Source organism: Sceloporus occidentalis, unplaced genomic scaffold, assembly GCF_023333645.1.
Source record: "Sceloporus occidentalis isolate IW3139 unplaced genomic scaffold, rSceOcc1.0.p SCAF_38, whole genome shotgun sequence".
Classification (NCBI taxonomy): domain Eukaryota; kingdom Metazoa; phylum Chordata; class Lepidosauria; order Squamata; family Phrynosomatidae; genus Sceloporus; species Sceloporus occidentalis.
In genome coordinates, this window is record NW_028317018.1 from 1,244,530 (window position 1) to 1,260,049 (window position 15,520).

General features: G+C 38.4%; 1 protein-coding gene across 1 annotated transcript in view; it reads right to left on the bottom strand.

The window, feature by feature from the left end:
• LOC149290591 (disintegrin and metalloproteinase domain-containing protein 23-like) overlaps positions 1 to 15,302 on the bottom strand; it is a 72,708-nt gene extending 57,406 nt beyond the window's left edge. Inside the window, exons 1-2 of the mRNA XM_089488487.1 lie at positions 15,149 to 15,302; positions 10,590 to 10,819 (exon numbers count right to left, since the gene is read on the bottom strand). Of these exons, the coding sequence (XP_089344613.1) occupies positions 10,590 to 10,819; positions 15,149 to 15,302 (384 nt within the window). The remainder of the gene's footprint in view (positions 1 to 10,589; positions 10,820 to 15,148) is intronic.
• Between the last annotated feature and the right edge of the window lie 218 nt (positions 15,303 to 15,520).

A 15,520-nucleotide genomic window follows, 5' to 3' on the forward strand; every position in this document is an offset into this window, starting at 1 on the left:
ACAACAAAATTGTAATAACCCTGAGGAACCCTCCACCTCATGAAAGATCTGTGGAAGAAAGGACCTCATTAGCCTTGCTATAAAGAATCAGCTCAAGGGAAAGTCACCCATAATATCACGCGACCTGAAGGTAAAAGAAGTTTATAGAAAAATAAATAAAGAATACTTTTCCTCAATGTTCACAGTAAAATATATATTTTTTATGAGACTTCTCATTAAAGAGGTTTCACAAACTCAAAATCCGCATTGCTATTTATTTACTTAAAAATGGTATCTGCAACTTTCATAAATGTTTGGGGACATTAGTTATCCAAGGCAACGTTCTTGGTAATAAAATAATATTTTTAGCATTCGTAACCTGACTTACATCTATGGTAAGGCATTTAAAGAAAAGATAGCAGAAATGTTATATACATGGCATACATCAAAAAAAGTAAAAAAAAAACATGACGTTGTGTAAGTCTTGGACAGCTCGGTTAACCAGTTAACAGAAATCCTACTGCTTAATAACCAGCAGACACGGGTTTACTCCGAGGGCTAAAATGCTTTAGAGCACTCCTGGGGAGAAAGCGAGCACTGAAACATGCAACGCAGCAAAAACCTCTCTCCTGTCTGCCGGGAAGCAGGCGGATACTACATAATAGATACTAAAAATGTCTACTACAGCAAGACTGTGCTGAGATGGGCTCGATCTAAGTGATGGTCAACTCGACTCTGTTAAAGGAAAATCTATTGATAAATCATTTGTATTAATTTCAAATGATTTCAAGAGTAGCAACTGCTATTGCTATGAGAAATGCTCTAGAGATCCTTATTCTCCCCATTGCCCTGACATAAATACCCCAGGTACATGCAAAAAATGTAAAGTATATGGCTATAATACCAAAATGCTTCTTAGATATTATAATCATTTTATATAATTTTTTTACATTACAAAAAGGGTAGTTATACAGTGTACTGTAAGTAAAACAACCTCCCACCAGAATCGTTAAAGGAAATGTAAAAATTGTATGGTTATATGGCTATATCGACATTAAAGAAGATACTAAGGACTGAATAGGGTTAGAGAAAATGAGTAGACTAGATTGGCCATCAGTTCTTATCTGCCATCAAATTCTATGTTTCACCATTTCTATGTTTCTATTTTATTTATGGAGCAAAAGCTCAGACTGGCCATCAGACAAACCAGGCAAATGTACTGTGGGTTGGGGTCCAATGGTCCCTCACATGTACGTTTATTTTAAGCTTGTGCGTCAGATCCCGTTGTTTTAGTATGTGGACACTAAATAGTGGTCAAATTTAGATCTGTTCGAAAGCGTTCGCTGCTAACTCATACCTTGCTACATTGGTGTTAATAATAGAATACTTGGGTGCTGCCAGCATGATCTCTGTACAGGTGGATTGTGTATTTGAGTCATCAACCACCTTGATGACCTACAAGACAACAGCATTTTAATAAATCAAATCAGTGATCAGTGGAAGGTCACTAGGACAGTCAATGGACGTGCAATTCTGCAGAGCTGGTAAATGAAATCATGCATGGTTTGCACACAAAAGACCTTGAAATTACCTTGGAGCTAGTCAATCCCCCTGAAATATCTGTCATTTTAATGAGCGGAAATCATTTTTCATGTGATCTGTTTTTTTTATGTTATTTATCTCTCTCTATTCATCACATCTCATCACATCAACACTGAAGGTACATGAGATGTTCAGCTGAAGGTCACCATGATTTTTACTAGGACAATTCATTAGAATATTATATCAAGAAAGGAAAAGTATATACAGCACTATATGATAATATATGCCAAACTTACTAAATTAAATAAAAAGGAAAGCTAAGTGTATAAGTTAAATGTTTCTTAATGGGGGAGTGATGGCTGGGTATTTGCTACATTCCATGTTTCTTTCGGATAAATCTACATCTGTAGGCTTGACTCTTCTTGATTTAATATGATTCAGTCTAATACATTTCTGTGATTTGTGTATTACAGATCTATACTTCTGATTTAATTTTTAGGTAGAGATTTAGGAGTAGAGTTTGGATCGAGCTATGTTGTTCTGTTTTGTTCTGGCGATTTGAGCCATATTTTCCCATTCCGGAGTTTCTCTAATTTTGCATAGGGTGTGATTCATTTGCAAAATCCTTTTAATTTCCTTTCTCATGTTCTCTGTATTTTATGGATAGCAAGAGAACCAGGATATATGGGCGTGAGAAGAATTTGAGATGGGAGAAGTAAGGCGATAGGGTTTGAGGGAAGAATGAGATGAAATAAGACCACCACTTGAAGAAGGTCTACCAGGAGCACTAAAATAAATTCATGCCTAGTGCAGTGAGAAGGGTTTTAAAGGCTGTATTCACAATCATCGACCATTTAGACTATACATCAGGACTGTCTGTGGATAGTGTAAGTACAAAAAACACAATAATGAGCCTCAAGCCTAATTTCCAGTTCAGTTCTGTATTGACACTTGTAAAGTCAGCAATATATTCCTTTTAAGAACAACTAGCTTTGTAAACTGTCGTACAAAAACGCTGTACAGAAGAGAGGTCCATTTGTAATTCAATTATTTCAACAACTGCCATATGGATTACTCAAGGGTGAGAAGAGTGTCTTACATCTTGTTGCTTGTTAATGTGGAGTCTGCTTGGCTTACCCTTTCACTTACAGTAATACCAATCGGTAGATATCCTATTATCACTAAGACACAAGGCTTCCTGATTCCGTTATTATTCAATAATAACTGAATGTTTCAACACAAAATGTGCCGCTACAGCCCTGGCATTCTCTTGTTCATTATGTTAAAAAATTAAATCAGCATTTTTTAAAGTAGAAAATGTGACCTCGAGAGTGATCAGGACAGGTATACACAGCATAAATCTCTAATTTCAGCAGCCTGGACTCTTATAAAGAACAGTCGTTTATTTTTGTGCCTGGAAGCCAGGTTTACTACCCAAGATCTATTTTCTAATGTTAGGAAAAGGTAGAATTGCTGGAGGCAGAGTGAGCTAAAAGTGGAAGGGTGGTCAGAGGGAGGTGAGCGGAGAAGGAGGTGGAATCAGCCGTAAAGCCAGTGGAACAAGGCATGGTGTAGACAGGGACAGATATCGGCCCCTCCATCTGACAGATACCATTCTACAGGCCACTATTCCATGCCAAATCAGTATCTGACACATATTCCTTCTTATACTGAGGTTAAAGGCAAACCAGTACATTTAAGTCATATCATCAGTATTGATAAATAATTGATGAAGGGAAGAGGCACCTCACAAAAGTTCACCCAAAAATGTAGAAAAATAATTCTTAAATGCTAACTGGCAAAAGTACAGATGAAGTGAAAAATGGGATTGAATTCTGAATTCAAATTATTTGTCATACTGAAGAATAACTGATTTACATGTATTAGCATCAAAGTTGGTTTGACAATGTCACACACAAGGCCAATCAAGCAAATGTATGATCATTAATATTCTCAAAATAAAAATGTAAAAACAATCAATAATGACTAAAGTTAATATTTACCTATTAAATTAATTTTAGGCAAAATCACTAGCCAACTGTATGCTTCAAAATGTTATTACAATCCTCTAGCTGAACTGTATCTGAACATCTGATGGATTTCCAAAATGTAATGGGATCATTTTGAAATTAATGATTTTTTTAGAATGTACTCAATATAAAAAAATGGATTTGTTTTATTTTTTATTATAGCCACCATTTAAACAGAATTCTCAGACGCCAAAACGACAAAATGCTCTTGGCCAGCACTGATTAAAACTGTGCTTAGTAGGGTAGGGACATAGTGCATATGTCTGCAAGATACACTATTGGAATATTTGCTGTTGGCATTAAATGTCATTCATGATCCAAAGCATACGGCATAAGTGACAAGAGCAGAATCTGATGGCAATATCAGCTGGGAGCTCAAGAGGACTGTAGGGAAAACACCAAATGTTCGATTTAACAATTAAAATCAACTCAGCCATTTGTATAAAAGGTCAGTCTCTGGTTCACAGGATGGATGTCTTAGTACAGCGTGGACTTGCATCTTGTCCATTGTGATTGTTCTATACTAAAATGTTTGTTCCTTTCTTAATATGACTCAGTATTTTATGGTATGTACTTGTATAAAGAGAACTCTCACCAAATTGTAGTACTAGTATTACTAGTACCAGATTTGGGGGGGGGGCATTTTATTTTTGTAAGCAGTTCTGATCATTTTTTCCAGGCAGAAACATTATACAATTGCAGAAGAGCCATTTGCATTTGTTTTAGCTGTGTGAGGCTTATCATACTGCCTTGTAGTAAACAATAGAATGGCTCAGTCTCAATCACACACTCTGACTAACTGAAATCTATGGAGAAAAGGTCTTCATTAAGGTCGCTATAAAGAATCAGCTCAGTGTGATGTTGATGATGGTGACCCGCAAAAGCCATATAAACTATCAAATGCCTAACCACAATGGCAACCCCGAGATGTTGATATTGAATGGTATTCGCTGGGTATGCTCAGAATTCTTGCTTTGTTTCTTGTACTTATTGTGATTATTATTCTATCCTGGGAATCTAAATGTGTATGTCTTTTTAGTTTGTGTTCTATGCTTTTTTGTATGTTTTGTGTTGTGCATAGTTGCAGGTTCTGACCAAACTTTAGGGTTGAGCAGCCCCTCCTGCCACAAAGGCGCCTCACTAATGGTGTCCAGAGAAGGCTTTACATTGCATGAAAGTCTCATTGGAAAGCAATATAGCCATGAAACATTAGATAGAACTTGCCAAACTTGGGGTACTTTGACGTAGTGGCGGGCTAGCAATATATGGCCATTTAGTATGACAGAATCCCCAATATGTATGCCCCAGGTGTTTTTTGAATGGTATTCACTGGGTTTGCGTTGAATTCTTGCTTTGTTTTATTATGGTTAATGTGAATGGAGCATTCATTCATCTCACTGATTATCTGCGTTTGTTCACGGAAACATTACCACAGCAGAGTATGGCGTATTTCAATTATTTGCTCATTCCACTTAAGTATGCAACTAATTAATTTTGCTATAGAACTGCCTGGTGTTCCTTTTCCCCACAAAGTGCTTTCAGGTTTCAGGTTTACTTGATATGTGTTACAAATTGAATTTGGCTTGATTAAAAAAAAAGAAACAACTTCTCTGAACAAATTACACCACAGTGAAATGGCCTGATCAGATTTGAACTTTGAAAAGTTTTGTTCACTTTTATTGCTTTTACCTAATTCAATGTAAAGCCACCGGGTGTCTTGTATAAGGAGGTCTTTTAGTATGAATTACACCATGGCCAAATCCTTTCTGTGCTCCTTTACGGGGTTTCTAAGCAGTCTTTTTCATTATTGTGTTGGACAGGGCTGGCTCTTGTCCCTTGTGGCCTCACCTGGACCTGTTATACATAAATTACTGTCATTCATTTTTTTGAATACGATCGTCCATATCTCCGCTCTGCTCCTAAATAACTCAAATTCAGTACTACTCTGCTTGTACACCTTCAACGTTGAGTAAGGAAGATGAACTACAACATATCAATTGTACAAAGTTAATGAGTGACTATGTATCGGCGTCCCGTGTTTATCAACTTCATCAGCCACTTATGCAGTTTGAGTGAAAGTTAACAGTAAAAAGAATATCCCCCACATCTACCTGCGCATGGGATAGCCATATAATATTTTACATAATACCGCCCAAAAATGTATATATTCCATTAATTTATATTGCCACATAGCTACAGAATTTATAATCGAGGACATGATAAAATATGTGATTTGATAATGAAGGCAATCATAAATCTAAATTGATAATTACAGGGGAAATCAATTAACAAAAATTATAATAAATATACAGCATGGCACAAATTCTGATTTTGAACAAAATCTGAAAAGTAATTTGGAGAAAGTTAAGGCTCACATTAAAGATCGTAAACTCAGATAGATCTAAGCATTCAACCAACAAGGCATAAATCCTACATCCATAAGGCAGAAATAAAGGATACTTAGACGATAAATCTTTTGGGGGAATCATTAAATAAAAATCATGTTGCCATTTTTAAGAAGGGGTTATCATTCAACAGTACATCTAAATTTGATTGTTTTCAATGGGTCAAAAATATTAATCTTTTTACTAGGAAATTGGCCCTATGTAAGTTCTTTGAAAATAACGATATAAGAGAAGCAAAACAAATCGTACTTTCAAAGACCGATTATCTCTGTCTCAGGGACTTATGGGTTTTGGAAAAAGAGTCTAATGGTAACCCAGAGACATTTTCTCCACCAATATCACATTTTAGACCAAGGAGCACCTTCACCCCCGAGAGGATTATCCCCACATTAGTCTTTTTTGTGCAATTGGTAACTAATGAGCTTGAGATGCTAAAAAAGTTACTGATCCCATATAATTTAAAATATGAATGGAAAACCCTGCTTGAGCTAAGCATTAATACCAACATAGTTATTAAACTAGCAGATAAAGGGGGGGATGTTGTGGCTATAGGTAAACTTACAAGTTGAAGGAGGGTGTAATAAATTAAGTGGTGGCCAGACAAATGAGTACTAGGAGCTAAGGAGTTCTAGAAACTTTTACTTGAGGCTTATCACGCACATTTTCATGGAAGCAGAATTTAAATATTTGTTAACATCAGCCCCAAAGGTGGCCTTTTGTTTACCAAAGATTCAGAAAAATCTGATCAATCGTCCTGGCCACCCTACACTTTCTGGTATAGGCCGTATTACTGAAAATCTGAGCAGATATAATGATGTGGTTCTTGCCCCTGTGATATGTGAGATTCCATCACGTATTAAGGATACCAAACAGGTGAAAAAACTTCTTCGTAAGGTTCCAACAATAGAGAACTAATTTCTAGCCAGTCTGGACGTGATTTCTCTATACCACAATATTCCACATCAAAAGGGCCTTCAGAGGGTTCCTTTTCTCATAATAAAGGTAAAATGTTTTTTGAATTTAATCAATAGATTCTATGCATGGTTCAGTTTATCCTTACACATGATTATTTTGTGCCCTTTGAGCTGAGAGAGATATTTAATAAGGGACTCCCACAAAAAAATTGTGAGGACAATCTATCTAGATGCATTAAAACTTTTAATTCAGTCTGGATGTTTGTTAAGGATATAATTAATAAATATTGGCCCATTCTATTATCGGACCCTTCCCTGTGCAGGGTCACATCGGAGACATATTCGCATTTATCACAAGAAGGATCTATCTTGCCTTAAATTTGTAGGCACTGAAGTATCCTCTCTTGGATATGATTAGTATAAAAATACTCCTTCAGAGGGAGTCCTTTTGGATTTATTCATTAAAAACTTTAACCCCTCTTCATTAGTTTGGTAGTATTTTTTTATCAGTTTAATTTAGTACTTTCTAGATGTAGGTTGAGATTAATTCATCTAAAAAAAATACCTTTTTATATATTTATCTTTGGAATTTTTCTCCTGTAATTATATATTATATAATATGGCTATCCTATTAGCTGGTAGATGTGGGGATGTATCTGTATATACTTTTTACTGTTTATTTCACTCATTTTGCATACGTGGCTGAGTGTAGCAAGTGAAATGCATGTTGGGTTGTTTATTATTTTTTCTGATCATAGTGAAAAGTCTTCAAACCAAGGTTACGGATGTAATGTCTCGCTAGAATTAATGATGGCGATATTACTACTATTACTACGCTACTGGACTGTAGACATTGCACTAGTTTTCATTACTGCTATCTAGTTATAGGCAGGTAGAGTACAACATGCTACTTTTTATACAGTTGATACTTTGTAGTTTATCTCCCTTACTCAATATTTAAGGTGTACTTTTAGATTATATACCGTATTTTTCGCTCCATAAGACGCAGTTTTTTTCCTCCCAAAGTAGGATGAAAAATCAGCCGCGTCTTATGGAGCGAAGATGCAGGCAGGGAGGGGGGGGGGGCAACGATATACCGTATTTATCGGCGTATAACACGCACTTTTTTAACTAAAATCCGGAGCTTAAACCCTACCTGCGTGTTATACGCCGATAAATCCGGGGTCGCAACTGAGGCAGGCGGCGGCGGCCGCCAGCAGAGGAGTCCTGGATTTCTGCCAGTCAGGGGGGCCCAAGGGGTGCCGAGCGGTTGCTGAAGACAACCGCTCGGCAACTCTCGGGCCCCCCTGCCTGACAGATATACAGGAATCCTTTGCTGGCGGCGGCCGCCGCCACTGCCGCCTGCCTCAGCGCTTCAACTCCTGTGTTGGAAGCGTTTGTCTCGGGTGCCGGCGCTTTACGCTGGGCGCCGGCATATGACGTCAGACGCCGGCGCTCAGCAGTGAAGCGCCGGCACCCGAGACAAACGCCTCACGCTTCCAACACAGGAGTTTAAGGTAAGTGACCGGGGCGGGGGGGGGGAGATCCTGAGAAGGGGGGGTTAGGGAGTTAGAGGGGAGATCCTGAGAAGGGGGGGTTAGGGAGTTAGAGGGGAGATACTGAGAAGGGGGGTTAGGGAGGGAGGTCTTACTGTGTGTGTCTTACTGTGTTTGTGTGTGTGTCTTACTGTGTGTGTGTGTGTGTGTCTTACTGTGTGTGTGTGTGTGTGTCTCACTGTGTCTGTGTGTGTCTTACTGTGTCTGTGTGTGTCTTACTGTGTGTGTCTTACTGTGTTCATAGCTTATTCAGTTATTGTAATAAATATTTTAGCCCATTTTTTAGCTCAAAATATTTTTTCCTTTTTTTTCTCCTCTAAAATCTAGGTGCGTCTTATCAGCAGGTGCGTCTTATAGAGCGAAAAATACGGTATATATTTATGTATTTATTTATTAAAACTAAAGTTTTATTCAGGTGTTGTATTTATATTTTTCTTTCAGTGGAATTATTTCTAAGTTCAAGCATATTTGCAGTGAGTTAATCTTTCTAAAACTGAACTCATTATCTTCCTTCCCTCCATCTCCACTCCACTACCTGAATTCTCTATCACCATTAACAACACGACTATCTCTCCTACTAATCAGGCCCGATGCCTTGGGGTTATCCTTGACTCTAACCTTTCCTTAATCCCTCACATTCAGTCCCTCACCAGATCCTGCCTAAAAAACATCTCTCGTATCCACCCATTCCTCACCCAAGACTCCACAAAAAGTCTCGACTCTCTCCTACAGTGTCTCTACAGTGTATCCTAAATGCGGCTGCTAGGCTTATCTTCCTTGCACGTCGCTCCTCTTCTGCTTCCCCCCTCTGTGAAACCCTCCACTGGCTCCCAATTACCTTTAGAATTACATTTGAAATCCTGGTACTATCATATAAGGCCCTCCATTACACTGCTCCTCCATACATTTCTGCCCTCATAAGCAAATACTCTCCTACTCAATCCCTACGTTCCTCCCATGGGTTAAGGCTCTCCTCCTCACTTATCACCTCTTCCTTTTTCCGTCTACAAGATTTCACTCGGGCTGCCCCATATCTCTGGAAACTACTCCCACCTTTCACCCTCCCTCCCGACATTCAAGAAACATTTCAAAACCCACTTCTTCAGAGAAGCTGCTAGAACTTCCTTGTCACTGATACAACCACCACACTACCTCTCACCCTTTCTCTGTGCCTTATGTTTGTCACCCCATTCCCTCAAGATTGTAAGCTTGCGAGCCGGGCTCTCTCCACCTAATGTATCGGTTTGTCTTAGTCTGTCAATTCTCGTCTTATCATACCTCTTGAATATATGTATTGTATTAAGCGCTGCGTAAACTGTTGGCACTATATAAATAAAAGATAATAATAATAATAAATAGTCACAGGTGCTTATCTGGTGCTTTTAAAAGCAGCTGTATAACAGTTCCATTTTCTATTTACAACTGCTCAAACTTCCATTTTTCATTTACAAATGCTTACTTGTGGTGACCTAAAAACACAATGTGATTTGTTAAAGCACCTGTTAAAATCACTGCTCAACATCAGCTAATGAAAGCCATAACCAAATAGTGAATCACATACAATAAGAGATAAAATAAGTTGCAACTGTTACTTTAAGAAGGCAGTTACACGATCTAACTCCAAATAGAGAGGAAATATTGAAAATGACATCTGCGAGTTTCACCTGCTTCACACACAATTTTCACCTACCATTGTCAAGCCACATGGCACACTTACTGATGTTGTGCCCCCATGGGCAGCCGTGACACCTAGCATGTGGCAATAAGACTGAGGTCTTACAGTGACTCACCTGGACGTTAGCAAGACCCCAGTTTAGGCAAAATCACCCGAATTCACCACAATACGAATTTGAAAAAGTGACTTAGACAGTGTGCAAAAATATATTAATTTATTAGGAAGGATGTCTTGGGTAGATCAACTCAGAACACCATCCTAATTCACCAATATTCATCACCCTAGTGGCAGATCTAATCACAGTTTTGTTCCAACTAGAACTCTATCCGGTGTTACCCTTGAGTATTCACGTGATTTACCTTTTATAAAATAGGATTAATTCTTCTGTTGAAATAAGTGAATTGAGTTGGCGAAATGACAATCGCAGATCATGCCAGGCAAGGAATCACTGGTTAATCTGTTATTCTGATGCCATTTCACAGTCTTACCTTATTATGCTTTTGCTGATCCCTTGCTCTGGTATCCAACACATGATGTGGACTTTCGGATTCTTTGTTAATATAATAGACAAGTCTCGAGGGCAATGTGATTTCTTTGTGCACTCCATTGTTCATACTGTGGTTACCGCTATCACTACTGCTGCTTCTGTGTTGAGACGGCTGTTCTTCATCTGCCAATGTGCCAGCGGTGCCTCCCGCAGTCTCATTGCAGTGTGGAGCTGACGGAGAGCAAAAAACAGCATAAAGCACTGATGTAGGAAAGCAGAGGTGTTAACTGGTAGCTGCAGGCTGATTTAGTCTGATGGTATCTATAGTGCAGCATTAGCTAGAGTGATACAGAGGGCATTTATCAGTAATAAGCCATTAAGCTAAAAAGGGCCGGAGAAGGACTGCAGTGAAGGTTACTGCTTCCCGAAACCGAAACTAGTCACTGCAAGATTTCAAGACATTATTAAGTAAAACAAATGTGTCAATATCTTCTAACTGGGATGGTAGCCTAATGCACATACAAGTATACCTTCACAACTTCCTATCATAGAGGTAAGGCATCAAAAGAATACAGTTCTCTATACTCACACCAGAGCACCAAGACAAGAGGCTACAGGGGTTGTAGATGACATTTTCAACCAAGGAAAGCGGTACAAGAGTATATTGGCTGATTTGTACTCAATACTATGTATTGCTATAAGGCATCTGTTCCATACTTTGCAGCAATCTGCCCCACCATTACCTTGCTTCTCTTTACTTTCCCACGTGACACATACATCTCAATCTCATCTTTACTGACCAATCAAAACAGGACTCATTCTCGTTTTAACACAAATAGAACATCATCAAGCAGGCAAACCAGACACAACCATATTTTGTAAATGTCTACAAACAGTGAGTGTGTATATATATGTGTCTGTTATTTTTTAATTTTCATGAGTACAGAGAATACTAGGTAACTAAAGTTTGACATCATGGTCAATATGGTGTTAGTCTTTAGTGAGAGGATGATACTTCTGCATATGTAGAACTTGGGGCCAAAAGAAAATATTAGGAGCCTACTCAATTTTCTAGTGTAGGAAATGATTCATCCATGGGGACACAATGAATGCGTAGAAGGACACTGGCGTCCCGTCACGATATTGAATACTATGCATTCACAGAAATCAGTAGAAGGTGCCACAAATGGTCACACTACCTGGTATTTCTCAGGTCCTGTATTTAGATATAACATGCTGCGTTATCAAATTCTATAATGTGATACACACTCACCGACGGACAGCTTTTGTGAGCTAAGAAGAGGATTAAAGCCTGGGAAAATATTTGGACTGGTGTTCTCTTAAGATACCAGCATAAATATCACTGTATTCTCTCAAGGTTGAGATGACTTGTGTTAGATTTAATGCATCAATTTGTGTATTCACTTAATTAAGCAGAAAAGGGTTCAAACTAAAGAAATTAACTCAACTCCTAAGTAGAAAGTATATAAAGCCTGAAAGTGGTCAAACGCTTAATAATTTAAACATTATTCTATAATAATTGAATATTTATGATGGTGTAGTTTTTTAACTTAATTCTGCCTACATGTATGGCCACATTAAAATAGCTGCACTTGGAATCATCTTCTCCACATATGAAGTGCGTGTGCTCATCAGAAGACAGGGCTGTCCATCCATTCTGGATGTGGGTCTTCTGAATAACTAGGGAGATTGTGAAATATCCACCGCCATTTGGAGAATAATATTCAGCAACTAGATAGAAAAAGGTAAAGGCTTAAATAAAGTTTAATTACAGAAAACAGTATATGTTGATTATTAGAATTATTTATTTTTATCTGCGACTAATCCACTTAAGCACCAACTTGTCTAACCAACTAACCTAGCGCAACTCAACATAACTTCATGAGAGACTTGAATTTACAAACCCAACAGTGCCTGATGCATTTCTACTTAAATCAATAACTCAACTTGCAGCAAATAGTCAAGTTGTTCTATAAGTCCATTTGGTGAGTGCAACTCAAAACATTAGATACTCAAATATGTTTCTTTTACTATACTGTTTCAGTACTTGTAGTTCATAATAGCCATATGGCTTCCAGTTGGCTACCACTGTTCCCGAGTGACTTGAAGTTCACTTCCACACCCTGATATGGAAAAAAAAAATCAAACTCAAGATGGAAAACCTTATGGTTTCTATATACTTGAATACTACAACCTACAATTACTGAATTTATATCTTGTGTAATACTTTATCTTATATGAATACTATATAAAAAATAGAATTTCTTGCAAAAAGCACTCTATTTGATGAGAAAAAAAAAACATTCAATAAGACGCCGCATCTAAAGGCTTGGTGGGTTGCCTGTTCATTCCTAGACACATCCTAATTCATTTTACAAACAAAAATGACAAGTTAGACTCCAGCTCTTAACATCTTCTATCATCTTCTTATTCAGCTCTGCAGCAAATCCTTTGATGCATAAAATTATACACATCCAAGGAGAACATGAAGTAATTTAAATGCATGGATGTCTTTTTGTGTGTCAGGATAGAATGTCTGCTGGTTAAATAAATTTAAAGTGTAACAGATAGAGAAGAGGTTTAAAAAGAAGAACAATGAAGCCCTGAAATCAACCAAGGGAGCAAGAAGTAGACATAATATATGCAATAGAGCATATGTATCTTACTTGCAAATACTATTTACATTAATATATGTATAGAGCAGGGATGATTTTCAGCAGGTCCATGCCAAATTGACAATATGCATAAAATAAATGAAATCAAACCGAAAACCGAGTGTGACTGCCCAAAATCAAGTAAACTGGTCTTGTTCTACAAAATCATGCTCTTTTATATACATACAGATGTGCACATACCAACAATGTAAATCCAAACCCAAATCGTACGCAGATTTATGTTATTATGAATACTCTAGTATATACTAGCAGGGTGGGCCTGTCCCATCGTTAAGCTGAGACATCTCCCTTTGCCCCAAACCTAAGAGGTTTCCTTTCTGAACCAAGCTAAGCCGAGCAATGACATGTATGTGACAGCACTAACAGGGAGTTACTGAATCACTTGTATACGGCCCATAATGTCTAGGCTGTAGTGTCACATATGTGAGTACAAGAGTCCCCAGCTTGTTTTATATACAAACTGCAGACTTACAGTAAATGTCCATTGCAGGTCCGTGTCAAGGTCTAGCGTTGCTTTTCTAAGTTTTCAAAGTTACTTAACCATACATAAAGGTTACAAAGTTTGTTTTGTTTGTACATATATATGTATATATGTATGTATGTGAGTGTGTGTGTGTGTATATATATATATATATAGATAGATAGATAGATAGATATATCATCACAAGCCCAACATATATCAATATATATTTTCAGCACCAAAAAAGCGCAATCCTGTCATTATCAGTTTCATGGATGACAAACATTTGGAGTCAAAGAACCTTTTCCGTTAAAAAAGGATGGGACAGACAGTTCTGCACTACTTATTTGTGTTTATATAGGATAATAGTAGAAAAAAGGCACATATTTTAATAAAGGTAAAAACCTAATAGTTTTCTATAAAAAACCCCACATACTTTACAATGCATTGCAGTAGGGCCCCTTAGAATTTAAGAGCACTTAGTTCAAGTGCAGCCTTGTGCAAATTGTAATACCCTGACCTGGAGATCAATGGAAAATGTACAGCAAAGGATGCCGCTAACCTCAGCTGTGTTAAGTCATCTATACTTGTACCGAATCAGGAGGTGCCGTTCATTAACCTATTCAAGGACAGGACAGCAGGTCATTGAAGTCATTCAATGCACTGCAGGTGGTAGCAAATAGGTTTAAGAAAAATATCAATGTTCTCTAATGCTGCAGTGGAGTACATGGAGTAGAATGACTGTGTGACATAAATGGCAGGGGACATCCTGCAATGATTTTCTCTGATCCAATCCACATTATACTTACTGCAGTGATTTCCCTATGCAAAATCAATCAGACACTGTTAGGAAGTTTGCTTGTCACAATTCTATATTAAGGACTTGATTGTGCAGCTGTTGTACCCTCCATAATTTTGGACGGTGTACAATAACTAATGCACTGTATTTGCCTGTCTGAATGTTGACTGTCTGGTGGCGGGGGAAGAAGGACCCCCCCATGAGCCACAACCAGTCCGATGAGGGTTATAGTCCCACAAAAACCGGTGAGGCTGATATCTATCCAAGTAGTAACCGGGGGTCACTGGATGCAGTCATGGCAGAGGATCCATCACCTATAAGATTTCATGTTATCTAAGGACAATCCCAAAGCAGAATTACACATATAAGACCCTCTATATATTAAACAGCACAAAAGATAAGATCATCATTTATCATTTACAAGTTACCAATCAGGCCTGTGAAGTTTGATTCATTATTTAATGGCATAATACTGATGTAAGCAGTGCATGGCATTCATTCACAATCCTCGGGGCACTGCAGGGCTGTTACCTGCAGAGGAATATGCTGACAATGCTATGATAATGATGATCACCGAGTCCCGGCTGCAGAAGAGAGTTCCTTACCTGTCTGTGATACTGCAGCTGCCCAAGGAGGGGCACAGGAGAGAAGCAGCAGGCAGAAGAGGTGTAAGAGAGCAGGGCAGGAGAGGTGGGCAGGTAGCAGGGCAGTGGGTGAGGATGGTCGGGGATGCCGCAGGGAGCTGCCTGCCTCCTCCATAGCTCATAGCTCTGCAGATCTGGGATACAGCACACACAGCAAGACTCAGTCTTTATCTTGTACCAACGACCTGGTCATTTGCATACTCCTCTCCTTAAGCAGCAAGGGGGGTCAAAACCCCACTAGGGGTTATCTGGCTCCCATTTGGATTTTCTCTTAATGTACAGCTGCTACTGCAGCACTCGCATCCTCCTTCAAGGAGTATCCACCCGTCTGGC